General features: G+C 57.6%; 1 protein-coding gene across 2 annotated transcripts in view; it reads left to right on the top strand.

Moving 5' to 3' along the window:
* LOC105701717 (MKL/myocardin-like protein 2) overlaps positions 1-14,718 on the top strand; it is a 101,946-nt gene that overhangs the window by 75,183 nt on the left and 12,045 nt on the right. The window contains exons 1-2 of one of the 2 annotated variants that reach the window (XM_012428694.1): positions 5,685-5,731; positions 7,550-7,899. The exons of the other annotated variant lie outside the window; for it this stretch is intronic. Of the exons in view, the coding sequence (XP_012284117.1) occupies positions 7,809-7,899 (91 nt within the window). The 5' untranslated portion in view covers positions 5,685-5,731; positions 7,550-7,808. Of the gene's footprint in view, positions 1-5,684; positions 5,732-7,549; positions 7,900-14,718 lie in introns of those variants that run through there. 2 annotated transcript variants of the gene reach the window in all.

Genomic DNA, 14,718 nt, shown 5'->3' with positions numbered 1-14,718 from the left:
TTGGGGCCCTATCTGGGCCCGAAGTCGCGGTTTCCTTGGTTTGTCGCCGCGGCGCTCGCGTCGCTCTCCCAACAAAGGGCAGGGCTCTCGGGGGGATCGCGCCCAGCGGGAACGGAGGACAATAATAAAACGAGATATCTCGTACGTGGGCGGTCGTATTGTTAGCGCAACAAGGTATGCGCCCCGTACCGCGGCGCTTCTGTGCGCCCCCCACCCCCAAGTTGGAGGTGGGTGCGCTTAATAAAGGGGCGCGTGTGCGTGCGCTTAATAAGAGGCCCCTGTGCTGGGCCCGTCGGTGAGCGCGCCGTATGTAAATCGAGGGCCCCATCCGCGGGGCCCGTCCGCGGCGCCCGAGCCCGGCATCAAAAGCCGCTCGCCGCCTCGCCGCGCGATAAACCTCCACGAGTGCGAGAGAGACGGAGCGATGGGCCGCCCCTTGAGTGCGAAAGAGAGGTCCGAGCTCGCGCTGGCCGTCGGTCCCCTATACCCGGCAACTCTTCCTACGACCACCTCGCCCCGATTTTGCAACGAGTGTACACCTCGTCCACCCGCCCGTTGCAGCTGCGCGGACTTTCCGCGAGTAAACCGCGTCTCGGGTTACCGGCAAAACATTGTAGGGCAAGCCTGCGGATTTTATTCCCGGCCGAAATCCGCCGGTTCCCGAACGCCAGACGGCGCCGTCGAATCCGCTGACGGATTATCCTCACCGTAAAGTGGCCGGTCGTCAAACACGGATGGCGATAATATTTGGACCGACTTTAACTGCGTCCGACAGAGACGGAGGCTTTTGAGCGCCATCGAGCTCTTTTATATCCCGTTTCTTTTTTCATCGACTTTTCACCCGACACCTCACCTCTTTTCGACTTTTATTCATTTATTTCTCCTTCCATTTCTCGGCCCTTTTGGTCCTGGGCACGAGGCGGCCAATTTGTCGGTATTTGTCAGCCCGGCCCTAATTTGCGGACGTAGAGACGCGGCGTCTTCCGCGGCAGCTGCGTCGCGACTATCGGCCGCTTATCGCGCGCGGCCGCCGCATCCGGCTCGCCACGTGGTCGCCGCTGCCGGACGCGCTCCACCAATCGCGGCTCGCCGCTTCCGCTTACAATGTCTCGAGGGCCCTCCGATTGGCGAACGGCCAATTGCTCCAATGCCAACCGGCCACCGCTCGCTGGCGCGATATCGCGATAAAGGGAGAATTAGTGCAGGCGGCCCGCGGCTGCGGTAAATAATCCCTTAGTTAGCGCGGCCGTAGATCGCGGGCTCGCGGAATCCGAGCGATCTCGACGCGCCCTCCGATTAGGTCGGCGATTTCGGGAAATCGGGCGGGATCGCCGCCATTTTTCTATTTCAGGAGGAAACATCGATTTCCACCGCAGGGCGCGATTTCTCCCCCCCGGGAGTGACCGACCCTTTGGCGCCCTCCACCTTGCCAATAGGAGGGAAGGACGATAAAATTGGATTTACCAAGGACAAGGGGAGTGTGATAATTTTTTGAAAGTCCCACGGGGGCGGGAAAGCCGCGCGTCCGGCAGCTGCGGCTGCTTTCCCTCGGGGAATGCGTTTCAATTCCGCGCGTCCGAGCCGGCCGCGGTGGCTTTATATATAGAAAATAATCCCGTTTCTCTCGGCCTCCTCCGCGCCGCACCCGCCGGGGCGGACTTATCTGTCGCGAATGATATGACACGAAAGTCGAGCCGTGAATCCAAGTTTATCCGCGTTCTATTATGAACCATCTCCGGTGCAGCTGTTAGCCCCAGTTGCGGCCGGGCCGGGCTCGCTCCTACCTAGGTGGCGGCACCTAGCGGCCGCCTCGAGAACCGGACCGCGGCATTAATAAGACGACGCGTTGCCGGACAGACTTAGAATAGCTCCTAGAATAGCCCCGACGGCAGTGGGCCACATTATCCACCGAAAGCTCCTCTCTCTCTCCAAACGACCCGAGCGAGCGGGCGGACCCGCGTTTTCCGCGTCCCCTCCGGCCCTTTCCGCCGGATCCGCCGAAAACCCGCGCCGACCGATTTACCCGGATTCGCGGACTAAATGGCCGCGTCTATTCGCGTCCTTGTTTTTCCCCCGGGAATTATCACGGATTTTCAGGTACTATCGGGAATGTTATAGAATTTTCTCGAATTTTCCTGGCTTTTCCCTTCGACTCCGTCGTCGATCTCCGGGCCGGGAGATGAGCAAAGAGGGTCTCCTCGACCGAGGTACGAGGGGCCCGGTAACAAACGACTCGCAAATCCTCCCTGTCAATTTAATCTCGCCTCGGATCCCGGAGAAATGTTAATAAGGGGCCTCACTGCCGCGCACGGGCCCGTAACACTTTATTTTCGCGCAAAGATACCGCGCGGAAATTGTGTGCAAAGCGGGCCCCCTGCTCCCTGCTCCCTTTCTTCCTCCTTCCGCCCTTTTTTTCGCCTCCCTGCCTCCCCCTTAGTCGACTTCTCCTTTTCTCCCGTCCTCCCTCCCTCGAGGTCCTAGGATTTATTTGCAAGCCGCAACCGCTAGGCGCGCCCGGAATCCGCGACTCCTCGTTTTTTACCCCCTTTTCTTAAACCCACCCCTGTTTTTATTTCCACCTAAATCCAAATCCGAGGACGACTCCACCCGTGAAGGATCCATTCTCGACCAGGCTTGAAAACTGCCTCCTTGACACCGGAATTAATTTCCAATTCATATTTTCGGAAGGGTGTCGCGGGGAAAATCGCTAATTACGGGAAGTTCGTTCGATGAGCATTTATCTTTCACCGCCGGTCGTCAAAGGTGGATTGACCGATCTGGGGATTTTTTGCCAGACGCGGTGCGGCGGTTTTTTCTAGCCCGCCGGTTCCTAGATGCTAGAATACCGCCGGAAGAAAAAAATAAAAAAATAAAAAAAAAAAGCTCGCTTTGAGCTCGCCGCTCCTCGCGCGATCTTTCCCGCCTCCTTTTTTTTCTCCCCTCTCTTTCTTTCGCTCTCCATTCTCGTGATAATCGTCCCGGGGATAAGTCGCGAGGCTTGAGTGACGCGCCGTCGTTTCGGGAGTATTTGGGTCACTCGTCTCGTTAGGTTACCGACACGCGTGGCCAGGATAAATTGTACTTCGGGCCGGTGCGTTACGCATCTCCAGGCTCTCCCGACAGTTGTAACTTGACATTCCAGAAAATTGTCACTTCCATTTGGTCCCGCTCGTCAAAGGATAATTCGCGCCGAGCGCTTATCACCTTTCTCCGCCCCAAGGCCCGCGAGTAATTCCGCGTGAAAATCACGGGTTTAACGAAGGGACGCCTCAGAATTGGGCGGAAAACTTATTTCCCGATTGTCTGGGTCGTTGGCGCGGGACGCCGGCCAGGCGTCGCGACGCGGTGCGTCGGTGCGTCGGCGCTCGTCGCGCGGCGGCTTTTGCCAAAACAAATAAACCCGGTCGGCGTCGCGTAAGCGTAATTGTTTTACGGTACGCCGCCGTTAGCGCAACTCGCGCGCACAAGGATAAACCCACGTACCGAACATACGGCCGCTCTATTATTAGACGGCCAAGCTAGCCTGCAAAGCCAAACATTCTTTCATACGCGATATGTGGGTCGCAGTGCGCGAGTGCCGCACGCGGAACGCGATCCGGAACGCGGAATCCGGAGCGGAAGAGCCGGGACCGAAGGACCGATTCGAACCCCGGAGGAACAAGGAGGTAATTTCGTCGGTGAGAGAGACGAAAGACAGAGATAGAGGGGGGCAGAGAGAGGGAGAGTCCTGGGAGAAATCTGGGGGAAATGTCTAGGGACCTTGCAAGAGGCCCAGGATTCGTTAACATTCCCCAGGCCGGTAATGAGGGCCGCAAGAAACCCCGGCATTCGAGCCGTGTGCTAATCCGGGCTTAATTGTGCGTTGGAAATTAGTGGAACGAGTTTGGGCCCCGAATTCGGGCCCGGATTCGTGGGCGATAGGCTCCCATTGGGCCCGAGGTGTCTTTAATAAGATCGGGTGGGTGAAAGACGCGGATTTTATGTCGGCCGTGTCGGCGGATAGGGATTGACAGGGTGGATTCGGATTTTGGGCCCGAGACGGGCCCCGATCCGCCGGTTAATCCGAAAAGCCGGGCCCGGTAATCCGGCGCGAAGAGAACGCGCGTCGACGCGTCAATCGCGTGGACCGGGCCGACACGTAGGCGAGCCGGATGTTTCGGCAACACGAGGCCTCGATCCGTGGGCCCAGAAACGAAATCCCGAAATCGACGGGAGACGACGAGTCGTCGCGAGGGGATTACAAAACATCGTCGAGAGAGTCGATGCGCCCGGGCGTTGCGCGCGACAGGATCGGCTAAGGCCCCTGGGCAACATTGGGCCTTATCGTGTCGAGCCAATCGCGCGTGGGCGATCACTTCCGTTTGGGACGAGCGCACGCGCTCGCTCCCTACCGTACGACGGAACCTGTCGCGCCGCCGACGTAAGGCCCCGTTACTGGGCCCTGAGAAGGGAGAGCCCGGGCCGGGTAATTAGCGGTTTCGCCGGAGTCGATCGACTCCGTTTAAGATGCGCGAGAGGGCCCTAGGGCCCGAGCTCGTCCGTCACTCCAACACTCGCACATCGAGGGTCCCCGTTCGTTCACCCGATCAGCTATTTCCGGGATCGGGCCCTTCCGGGTCCCGGAAATCCTCTCCAGGCCCCGCCGGATTCTCAGTCCCGGCACGCGCCAGCATCCTCCTTTACATATTCCGCGCATTCATATTCCGCCCCTCTCTCCTCGGGGCCTCTAATGCCCGAAACGACGGCCGAGTCCGAGTCCCGTTCCTCGCGGGCCCCGGACACGCGACCGCTTTCGAGGAGTCTCCCTCGCGACGGAGGAGCCGGGGCCCGTCCACTGTCCGGTAACGGGCCCCGTCCGAACCGCTGCGGGGCCCGACGAGTTCCACTTCCTACGCCCGCATCTCGGGCCCGAAAACAATTCACCCACGCGGGCCTTTCGAAAGGCCCACGCCCATCGGGGAAGCGCCCGTGGCTGATCCATCGTTTTCACCTACGGGCCCCCACCGCGGTTGCGTTTCCGCGGGGCCCGGAATCTCCGCGGTCCCACGATCCGTGACGCTAACTCCGGGCACGCGCCTGCGGGGCCCACGGGCTCGCGCGGCCCACGACCCCCTCCCCGGGCCTCCCACTCGAGCGCCCCCTCCACGGTCGGGCCCCCCCTGCTTCCCCCACGCGGTCCCTCCGCTGCTCCCACCAGGCCCTGCACTCGGTCCGCCGGGCTCCGGGATAGCCGGCTGCCGACGTTCTCCGGCACCGTAATGCCCTCCACGACGCACGACGCACGACGCACACGTTGAAACCTCTACCTCCTGCAGGGCCCGTCACGTGGCCCCTGCTAAGGCCCGCGGGCCCGCACACAAGCTCAGTCAGAGACGAACCGAGAGACCGCTCGCAGATCGCACCGACCGCGACCGATTTTCCGCCAGCGATCTCGCGGTGTGTAAACGCGCGCGCGCGGCTGTCATGCATCCTGGTGGTCCCACCGGTGAGGCCCACCGCGCCCGGATAGGGCCCGTTACTCGCGAGCCCTGAAGTGCCGCGGAACGCCGACCCCTTCGATCAGCTGTTCACCCATTTTGGGCATCGTCCCTCCGACCGCAGTTCTCAGTGCCGAAACCTATCGCGGCGATGCAGTGTCTGTGAGCCCGTTCCATGTGTGCGCGCGTGCGCGAGGGTGCGACACCCCTCTGGGCCCCCTGGGACTTCAGGCCCATCCGGAGCGGATTAAATGGTGCGAACCCCGCAGGAATCGGCCTACGTGGGGCCGCCCGGCCGAGGTGGTCCCGCGCGATTTTGGGCCCGGCAAGATCGATCGATCGATCGCTGATCGGACCCGGCGCCGACCGGGGGACGCGCGTGCCTCGCTTAAAGACCCGGGAACCTCCGCGACGTAATGAACCGATGTCTATCGGGCCCCGATAAGATCGGTTTATTAAATCGAATCCGCGTCACGGTACGCGCGGCCGCGCCGGTAATTGAATCGAGATCGGATCGCGAGCGGCGAAATCGGCGGGTGGCGGCCCACGGACTCTTTTCCGCCGCGGCGCCAGCCCAGGGGCCGGGCCTGAAATTCGATCGATGGGCAGATATCGGTCGAGATCGGGTGGCGGCGCTTCGGCAGGGGAGTGACTTCGGGCTAAAGCTTCTCGTAGAAATCGACTCCCGTGGGAATCCAGTGCCCCGGTCGTTGCGATCGGTCTCGCGAGCTTTCCTTAGGACACTCGCCTCGGTAAGCGGGACTTCAATTCCGTCGATTTTCGCTCGGTTAAGAGAATCGGCAAGGTCGGATCCTGGGTGCTCGCTCCGCGGCCAACTTTCACCCTCGCGATCGTCCCGCGGGATAGGGCCCTTGCTAATTACGTCCGCCGATCGGCGAGAGAACGATCCGATTCCTCGAGTCGGGGGACCTATCGATACGACCGATCGGCGGGAGCTCGAATCGGCGGAGGGCTGGTGCGTTCGCCGAGAAGAGTCTTGGAAATGCGTGTCGAGGTCGGAGCCGGCGGGCTCGTCATCGTCGTGGGAGGGGCATGCCGATCCTCGGACTCGACTTGGGGTCGACTCTCGATTTCTTCGGCTCTGGTTTCGCAACGCGCCACCCCCCTCCGCTGTGGGAAAAAAAAAAATCGGCGAACAAACCTTTTTTTTCATCGCGCTCGACTTCTCTAGAAATCGTCGAATCTCTCGGTCAAGGCGATCGTTCGAGGGGGTAATTCACGGAGGATGAACGATCGCGATTAATCGTTCGATCCTTAACTCGGCAGGAATGAGTTTTAATATTTATCCGTCCAGGAAACGGTCGGCTGGATTCTCTCGGGGGACTTTCGTCGCTGTGTAATAATTTCGCGGGGCCTCGGAGGAGGGGGGGGGGGGGAATAAAAATCGGCAGCCGAACGAGGGGGGAGGCATCGACGGCTTCGAAGAAGCGCGTCCCTCGATCTCTCTCCGGCGCAGCCTTAATTTCGTAACTCGGTGCCGCCATTAAAGTAACGAATCGCGCGATTAAGCCGCGCGGGCTTAATTAGGTGGGCGTTGTAAATCGCGCGGAAACCGGCGAGAATTACCGGGCCGATCTCGATACAGAAATCGGCGCGTTACGTAGGTGTGTTTGTACGATCTCTCGGGTCCCCGTCGGCGCATCCCGAGTCCCCGTAGCCGATTTCTCCGTCCCGGGGGCCGGAATCGGAGCGATTTTTCTCACCACAATGAGCTCTCGGAAATCGGGGGGCCGATTTTTCTCCGAAAGTCTCCGGAGTCTCGTCCTCTCGCGAAACTCGTCCTTAATAAATAACGCGCCGAAAGCGTATCGACGAGCGTATCGGGATCGCAATCGGCGGGGAAATCGGCGGGCTCGTAAATATCACCTGAATGAGTCGCTAGGCAGGGGGAATTAATAAATCGTCACCGATGATCGGCCGATAAAAACGCGCGATTCGCCGATCGATCTGCCGGGCCGAATCGGCCGGTCCCCGAGGGCCCCTCGAAAATTGGGACCCTCGCTAATGGGGAGAAGAAGAAAAAAAAAAAAGAAAATTAAATCAAATTGCAGGAACCGATAATCAGGGGAGTCCCGGCAGGTGTCGAGTCTCGATCGACACGTCTAGTCAACGGGGAGGATCGATGCAGGACGATCGATCCGGTGTCGGATCGGGCCCTATGGCCTAATCAGGGGCCCGATGGTCCGCGAAAGTGAACACACAGTGCGCGAGTAACCGCGGTTTGGTGATTTTTCCGGATTCGCTTCGGCGATCCCTAGTGACCCTTCTCGATCTAGGGGGAAGAAAAGAGAAAAACAAAAAGGAAAAAACATGGTTACCCTGGACACGGAGCAAAAGCCCGAGAGGCAGCACTGCGGCCGCCGCATGTGCGCGATCTGCCGGCGCATCAAGCGCGATAAAGGTAATTCCTTGATTTTCGTCCCCCCTTTGGAAGTGCAACAAAAAAAAAAAAAGAAATCGCCACAGAGCCGATGGCGTGTCGATTCGGCGTTAAACCTGGAAAACGTCGATTTCGCCCGGTCGGCGATAAATCGCGGCCCGAATAAACGTCGCTCCTCGAGGAAGGCTCCTCTCTCGCGCGCGGTTAAATTTTTATTTCCCTTATTTCCCCGCTGTCACTCGAGTCCTCCTCCGTGTACGTAAGCCGGGCCTCCATTCAATACCCCAGCCCGATCTTATCCGGATAACTTGGCCAATTATAATAACCAAATGTTGGCAGCCAGGGTGACGTTTAATATCGTAATGCCACGCGGCCAGCGCGATCTGCCAAACGAATCTCGTGTAATTCCCTCTCTTGTCCCCCTCGACGATAGTATATCAATTCAATGAAGTAATTACAACGAGTTAAACCGGGGACGTTAACTCTGGTTACCTCTAACCTGCGAAATTAACTGCTCCCGATTAACTAAAATTTCATGAGCACTTCCTGTACACGTATACTCGGACTCGCAGGCTGTCACTTTCGTTACCTTCACCCGTCAGGTTTTGGTCGCAGGAAAAATTGACAATTCCGACGGAAAGTACATCTCGTTATACCTGGGATGTTTTCGAGGTTACCTTACATTGGCACACCGTGTGGCATATTTAATTATTACATGGCGTATATTGCCTCGTGCCAATGAGACGAAAGAGCGGAGGAGAGAAGGAGTCACTTAGCAAGGGAGGTCTCGGCATCTCGAATGGCCGAGATATCTCCGAGTTTCCGCGTCTCGTGGCGAACTAAGCCAAAGAGGCGAGGCAAGAGACCCTGTCTCTTGGCAGTCGGTCATTTAGCCTGGCAGTTGACAATTACGGTAATTGGCAGGCGTTCGCGTGGCGAGCCCATCCCCGGATCCGCGTTAACGCTCCTCCGGGGGCAGGCGCTCCGTCAATTATTTCCACCTTCAATTATTCCGCATGCCGGGGGCCCGAAAGCCGCGCCGTTACGATTACCGCAATTTCGCCGCAATCCCGCCGTGGAATCACCGCAATCCCCGGGTGAGAAACGACCGCCGCTCGCTAAATGCCCGCTCATTACCCGGGATTGTTACAATTCGTCCGATTGCTCCGATGCACCACCCCTCTAATAAACACGCCGATTACTTGAATTACGTCCCCCTCGTTTCGATTCAATCCGCGTCCCTAATTCGAGCCGATCATGTTCAGTTGCCTTAAAACAAAAAAAAACACCAAAATAAAAGAAAAATTCATTTTAACCCTTTTAACACCGGCACATGTCGCAAGACGATATATCGTCGCTCGGCGCTAAAAGGGTTAAAGATCCGAATTTCGCCTCAGAGGGGAAGCCCTCGAGTTCGCCACCCAGGTGTCTAGAAAATGGGGAACAGGTCGCGACTGCGAGAAAATCAGATACAGAGCGAAAATCGAATGCGCGCCCTCCGTGCGTCGATTTTCCTCGATCGATCCTATAAAGATGCATTTAAAAAAACCCCCCAAAAAAAATCCAACATTCGCCCAGGAGGGGGAAGATCCTCCTCGATCTCGCCACCCAGGTGTGTAGGAAACGGTGAATAGGTCGCGGCTCGGGGGAGAGAGAGGGAGAGACCGAGAAGGACGGCGGAATTTCTGAATGAACGAGCGGCCGAAGGGCGAGCGTAGGCTCGCGCCTACGCGCGCTCATAATCGAGACCTCCGGTCTAGTCACGCCTGCCGTAACCACCTCGGCATCGTGGCAAGGTTGTCTCGGGACGACCGGGACTGGAGACCCGACGATGATCGATAGCGCCTGCGATCGATAAGGCGATCCGCTTTCTCCGTCTTTCGCGCTTAACCCGCGGCGCGCGCAATTCGACGCTACCTATCGTCGCCTGGAGGGTGGGTAAACCAAAAAAAAAATACTTAAAAAAAATATATATCCATCAATTCGTTTATCCACATTTCATGAGTGACCATAACCATCTGAAACCTTGGCGCGCACCTCGGGGCCCTATTTCGGGTCCCGGGCCCAGCTTCCAAGATGGCGTCCCCGTCTTTCAGGGCGTCCTTAAAACGCGCCTAAGCGGCAGGTTTCCAAAGCGGTCTCGAAACCGCGAGTCGATTATGCGACCGGTCTATTTCTAGAAGCCCCGCTGGACAAACGTACTAATTATTTTTTTCCCCGTTACCGGCGTCGGTCGGGCGCGCGAGGGTCGGGCAAGCGAGAGGGCCCGCTCGGGTCGTTGGGAGGAGGAGGGGGAGGGGGTATAAAAAAGGGGGAGGAAGAAGGAGGCGGAGAGAAAGGGAGGAAGGGGTCGACAGGGGGAGGGCTACGAGGAAAAGCGGAGGCGGGGAGGGAGACCCGAGACAATTGACATTCTGCTCGCGCGCTCGATCGTGGGGAGGAAAGCGGGAGGGGGTCGGGCCCGCCGCAGGGGAAGGGGGGGGGGCCTACGCGCAGCTGCACCTGTGCATTGCCGCCATATACGATGCGGAGTTATGGCGTTTTTCCGCGACGATCGTATCTCACCGGCGAAACCAATTCCATTTGCGGAAAGCGCGAGCGGCGCAATTTCAGAGGGAGCGCGCGCGCTACGGGGCCGAACCGGAGAGAGAAAGAGAGAGGACTCGCGAATAAGAATTAATTGTTTTCCGGGGGAGGGGGAAGAGAGGGAAAAAAAGGGAGACGGGGAGGCCTATTTATTAGACACGCCGCGGTGCCCACGAGCGCGGGCGGCGAGACGCCATTTTCGAGGAACGGACGAGCGGACCACCGTGCGCGTTCCCAAGGATGCGCGCGGCTTTCGAGGAACGCGGGAAAGCGGGCCCGATTTCGAGGGACCTGGGCCCTTGGGTCGGCGGGGAGAGGAGGGGAGCGAAGGAGAACGAGGGGGGTTCGCGGTACCCAGGGTCGCGCGCGACCCGCATTCGCCGCGCGACCGTCCTCGCGTGACGAGCTCGCCGCCCTGGGGGGAAACCGCGCGCCCCTTTCCGTCGAACGCTATCGCGAAAGGGATCGACGGATGGGCCCGCGCGGCCTACCCGGACGGATTTACCCGCGGGACACCCGCAAGCCTCGGCTCGGCCCCGATAAAGGTGAACCAGACGCCGGGGCGCGCCCATCCATTGGACACGCCGCGGTGGGCACGGGCGGCCATTTTGATTTCCAGGGATCCCTTCTAAATGAATACCGACCGCGGAATGGGTTTCGGGGTCTCGGGGGAAAAGTTGAGGGGGGCGCGGATCCTCCCACGCGGCTTCTTTGCGAGGAGCCTTCTGGAAAACGGAAATCGAGGGACTCCTAGGGACTCTACTTGTGGGAAAGCGAACGCAACTCGGCCCTCTACGCCTCTCCCTTTCTCTCGTCCGGCGGTTGTGGGTGTAACCAGTTCCGTGGGTTTAGCTGTCAAACCCACGTGGCCTCGCCCACGCGGCGCCGGGATATATACTGCCGCGCCGCGAGAGAGCGCGAGAGAGCGCGGACGAGGCCGCGCGGCGAGGGAGCGAGAGAGACGCCGCGCGCCCGAGTCGACGCAGGGAAACGAGAAGAGAACGAGACGGGGGGGGAGGGAAGCGGAGAGATGCGGCTTGCGACACAGGAAACGGTTTCACCTCCGGGCCCCGGTGCATCCGCGGGGAGGGGCGGCCGTTGCACCGAGGTGCAACGCCAGAAACGGCGTGTGGGAGTCGGCGCATGGAAAGAGCCTGATTTCCTGAGACTTTCCGACGCCTCGCCTCCCCCCTCGAATGCACTCTTCCCTGCGGATTCCGCGAAATCGAGATTAAACGTCCCGATAAAAAACGTCGAATACCCAAATACCGCCCACGGTGCACCGTGAGCAATCGCCTAGGAGGACGTTTTCCACCGTCATGGACGTCGGAATGTAATTGCACCGATTTTCCCCGGGATTTCTCGATCGCACCTCGATTTCACGATACGCTTGCAAATGGCCGCGCCGCAACGCCATTCCTTGCATTCTCTACGTCAACCGTGGAAAATACAATATATATATATATATATATCTCTCCTCTGAATTATCGCCGTTTTATTGACCGCGTTAAACTATAAACCCTGGATTGACTGGGCCTCTATGGGGTGTTTAGCCGGGATAATGATACGGCTCATTACGCACATGGTGGGCGGAACCGTAAACTCTCAACCGCGCGTTATGCACTCGCGTGCGACTCTCCGGTGCACATCTCTCTCTCTCTCTCTCTCTCTCTTATATCGCCTCTACTCCCACGTCCGGCGGACCCCGGGATGGACATTGCAAAGTGAAATCACCGGGGAATTAAAATTAAAGAGGTAAAATTGAAAATAAGAATAAACTGTCGCTCTCGATATTCTCGCTCGTCCTCTTCGCGGCGAATTTCCGCGTCCGATTGTTGGCCTCGCTCGAGGCCGTCGGCGTCGTCGAGGTGGCGGCGACGTTAATGCAATTATTGCAAAATAACACTGAACCCCTCCTCCCTCGTCGCCGACGAAAGGCGTCCTTTATTGCTTTATGACGCGTATATCTGCGGAGCCTTACGCAAGCAGCGATGTCAACGCGCTAAACGCCGATGGGCTTGAAACAATGCCAATGTGCACCGTCCACGGTACACGTGTATCAATTAACCCAACACTGATCGTAATTAGTGCTGGCTCTGCGGTACAAGCGGCACGATTTCGCCGGATCGGCGGCCTTCCCCCACCATCCCCATAAAATACGTCCAACTCGAAGAGGACTGAATGTCCCCCCTCGACATAAATTCACGATTAATCGAAATAATAATTAGAAATATGAATCGTTAATCGGGCTCGGTTGATCAGTGCGTAAGAAGATCATTTCCGGGGTTCTCGAGTCCGGAGCGTGCCCATCTTCTTTCTCTGAATAATTTCCGAGTCTCCTTAGGGATCTTCGCCGGAGGTTATGGAAACGCTGTTTGGAAGCTGCGGAGGTGTTGGGCGTCGAGGGGCGGGGGACGTTTAACGACAGATAGATTTGCGTAATATATACGGCCCCTCGTAAAGCTCGGCTTGATTTACCTCGGCGATGGGCATTCGGGTTGTTAAAAGTGCTCGACTCGCGTTTCAGGATTCATTTCCCCCCCGCGGTCTTGTAAATCCCCCCCGACGACCGGACCCGATCGGCAGAAAATTCCGCGGGAAGAGAAAAGAGAGGATAATAATAATTTTATTAAGACCTCCAGAGAAACTCGGCATACCCGCCAGTCAGTCTTATCAGCGGGTTAATTCGCGACTTATTTACCGGATCACGTTCTAGACGGATCCCATAAATGGGCGAGGTAATTAAGAGCGAGTCAGGGGAACTCAAGAATATTCATTGATCGACTCGATTCCCCGATTTGCGCAAGTCCCCTCTAAGAGGGGAGGTCGACTTGTCGGAATCCCCGTATATTCATGGGTATTCGAAGTTGTTAACCCCGATTTTAGTGGCGCCTAAAAGAGGGGGGAGGTAAAACCTCACTTACACGACAAACGGCCCGGGCGAGGAGCGCGGGACCGAATTAAAAATATCTTAGCCGAGACTTCTGGGACCCAGTGCGGGAGAATCGACGAAAGTCGGAAGGAAGGGAAGAGGCGGAAATTCTGGGGGGGTAAGATTTTCATAATTTTTCATCTCATATCTCACAACTTTATCGGCCCGCTTTCCGCGGGTGATTGGGAAATTCCCTCTGGGAGGCGGGGAGAGGAGGGCCGACTTTATGGGCGCGATGCACCGGGAGATGCATCGTACCCGAAATGCACCGGGCCCCGATGAACAAGGGGCCCCAGAGTTGACGGAAAGGCCCACTGAAAGAGGGGGCCTAGACCGGAAGGCGTGGCTCACGGGGCGGAGCGTGCTAACGCGACGTTAAGTGCACTCGGTGCACGTACTGCACTGCTGCTCCGGTGCCGGCGCATCGGCTACCGCTGCGATGACCGGTGATATACCCCGACGTCGACTTTGTAATACCGAGTTTTCGCGAAACCTCGGGCGCAATCGACCCCACGTGCCTCGAATACATACCCGGGGTATAATTACGTATTCAATATGGTGGAGCAAGAAAGGCGAAAAGAAAGGGAGGAGAATAGACTGCCGGCGAGGATCAATTTTCTGGGCACTTAGCTGTTTGCGTTCCGCAATTGGCCGGGTGCACTTAGCTTTTACGACACCTAGGGATGTCGAGGGGGGGAACGCCGTAAATATGGCCGGCCGAGGGAAGCATCGCGTTTATCGATCTCGAGTCTTATTTCGGCCGAGCGACCGCGAGGGAACGAAAGTCAACGTTCGCCCTAATAGAAGGATAAATTTAACATAAGCACGTTCAAATTGGAGTAGGGACTCCGCCGAAGAAAAGGAGGATAAAAAAAAGGGGGGAAAGAAGAAGAAGAAAAAAGAACGGAGAAAATCGAGATTCGTTTCGAGAGCGCTCCTCGGCCTCCTCTCTCTTTCTCCGATCTCCGGGTTTTCGGGGCTTTATTTATACTCAAAGCTCCGTATTATTGGATCACCCCCGCGACACTGCCCGGTATATAAATGCGTCTCCCGTACCGAGCGTTTCTCCGTTCCGTGTTTCCCCGACTTTCCTCCCGCCGGCTTTTTCTCGAAATAGGACACTACCGGCCGGCGAAAAAGAGTCCGATTAATCACCGCCTCGACTTCTTATTTACTTCGTAAATAACCACCGAGATCGATACCACACCGGATGGATCTCGAGAACCACCGTGCAACCCTTCCACCCCGTACAGAACCCCGACCTCTTAACAAGTCTAATTATTTTCCCCATTGAAATTAACTTCAAACGTAATCTCTCGAAT

The sequence above is a fragment of the Orussus abietinus genome, unplaced genomic scaffold (genome assembly GCF_000612105.2).
Source record: "Orussus abietinus isolate OABI.00-Male unplaced genomic scaffold, Oabi_2.0 scaffold30, whole genome shotgun sequence".
Taxonomy (NCBI): Eukaryota; Metazoa; Arthropoda; class Insecta; order Hymenoptera; family Orussidae; genus Orussus; species Orussus abietinus.
Note: the sequence above shows the minus strand (reverse complement) of the source record. Positions and strands in the feature narration are given on the sequence as shown.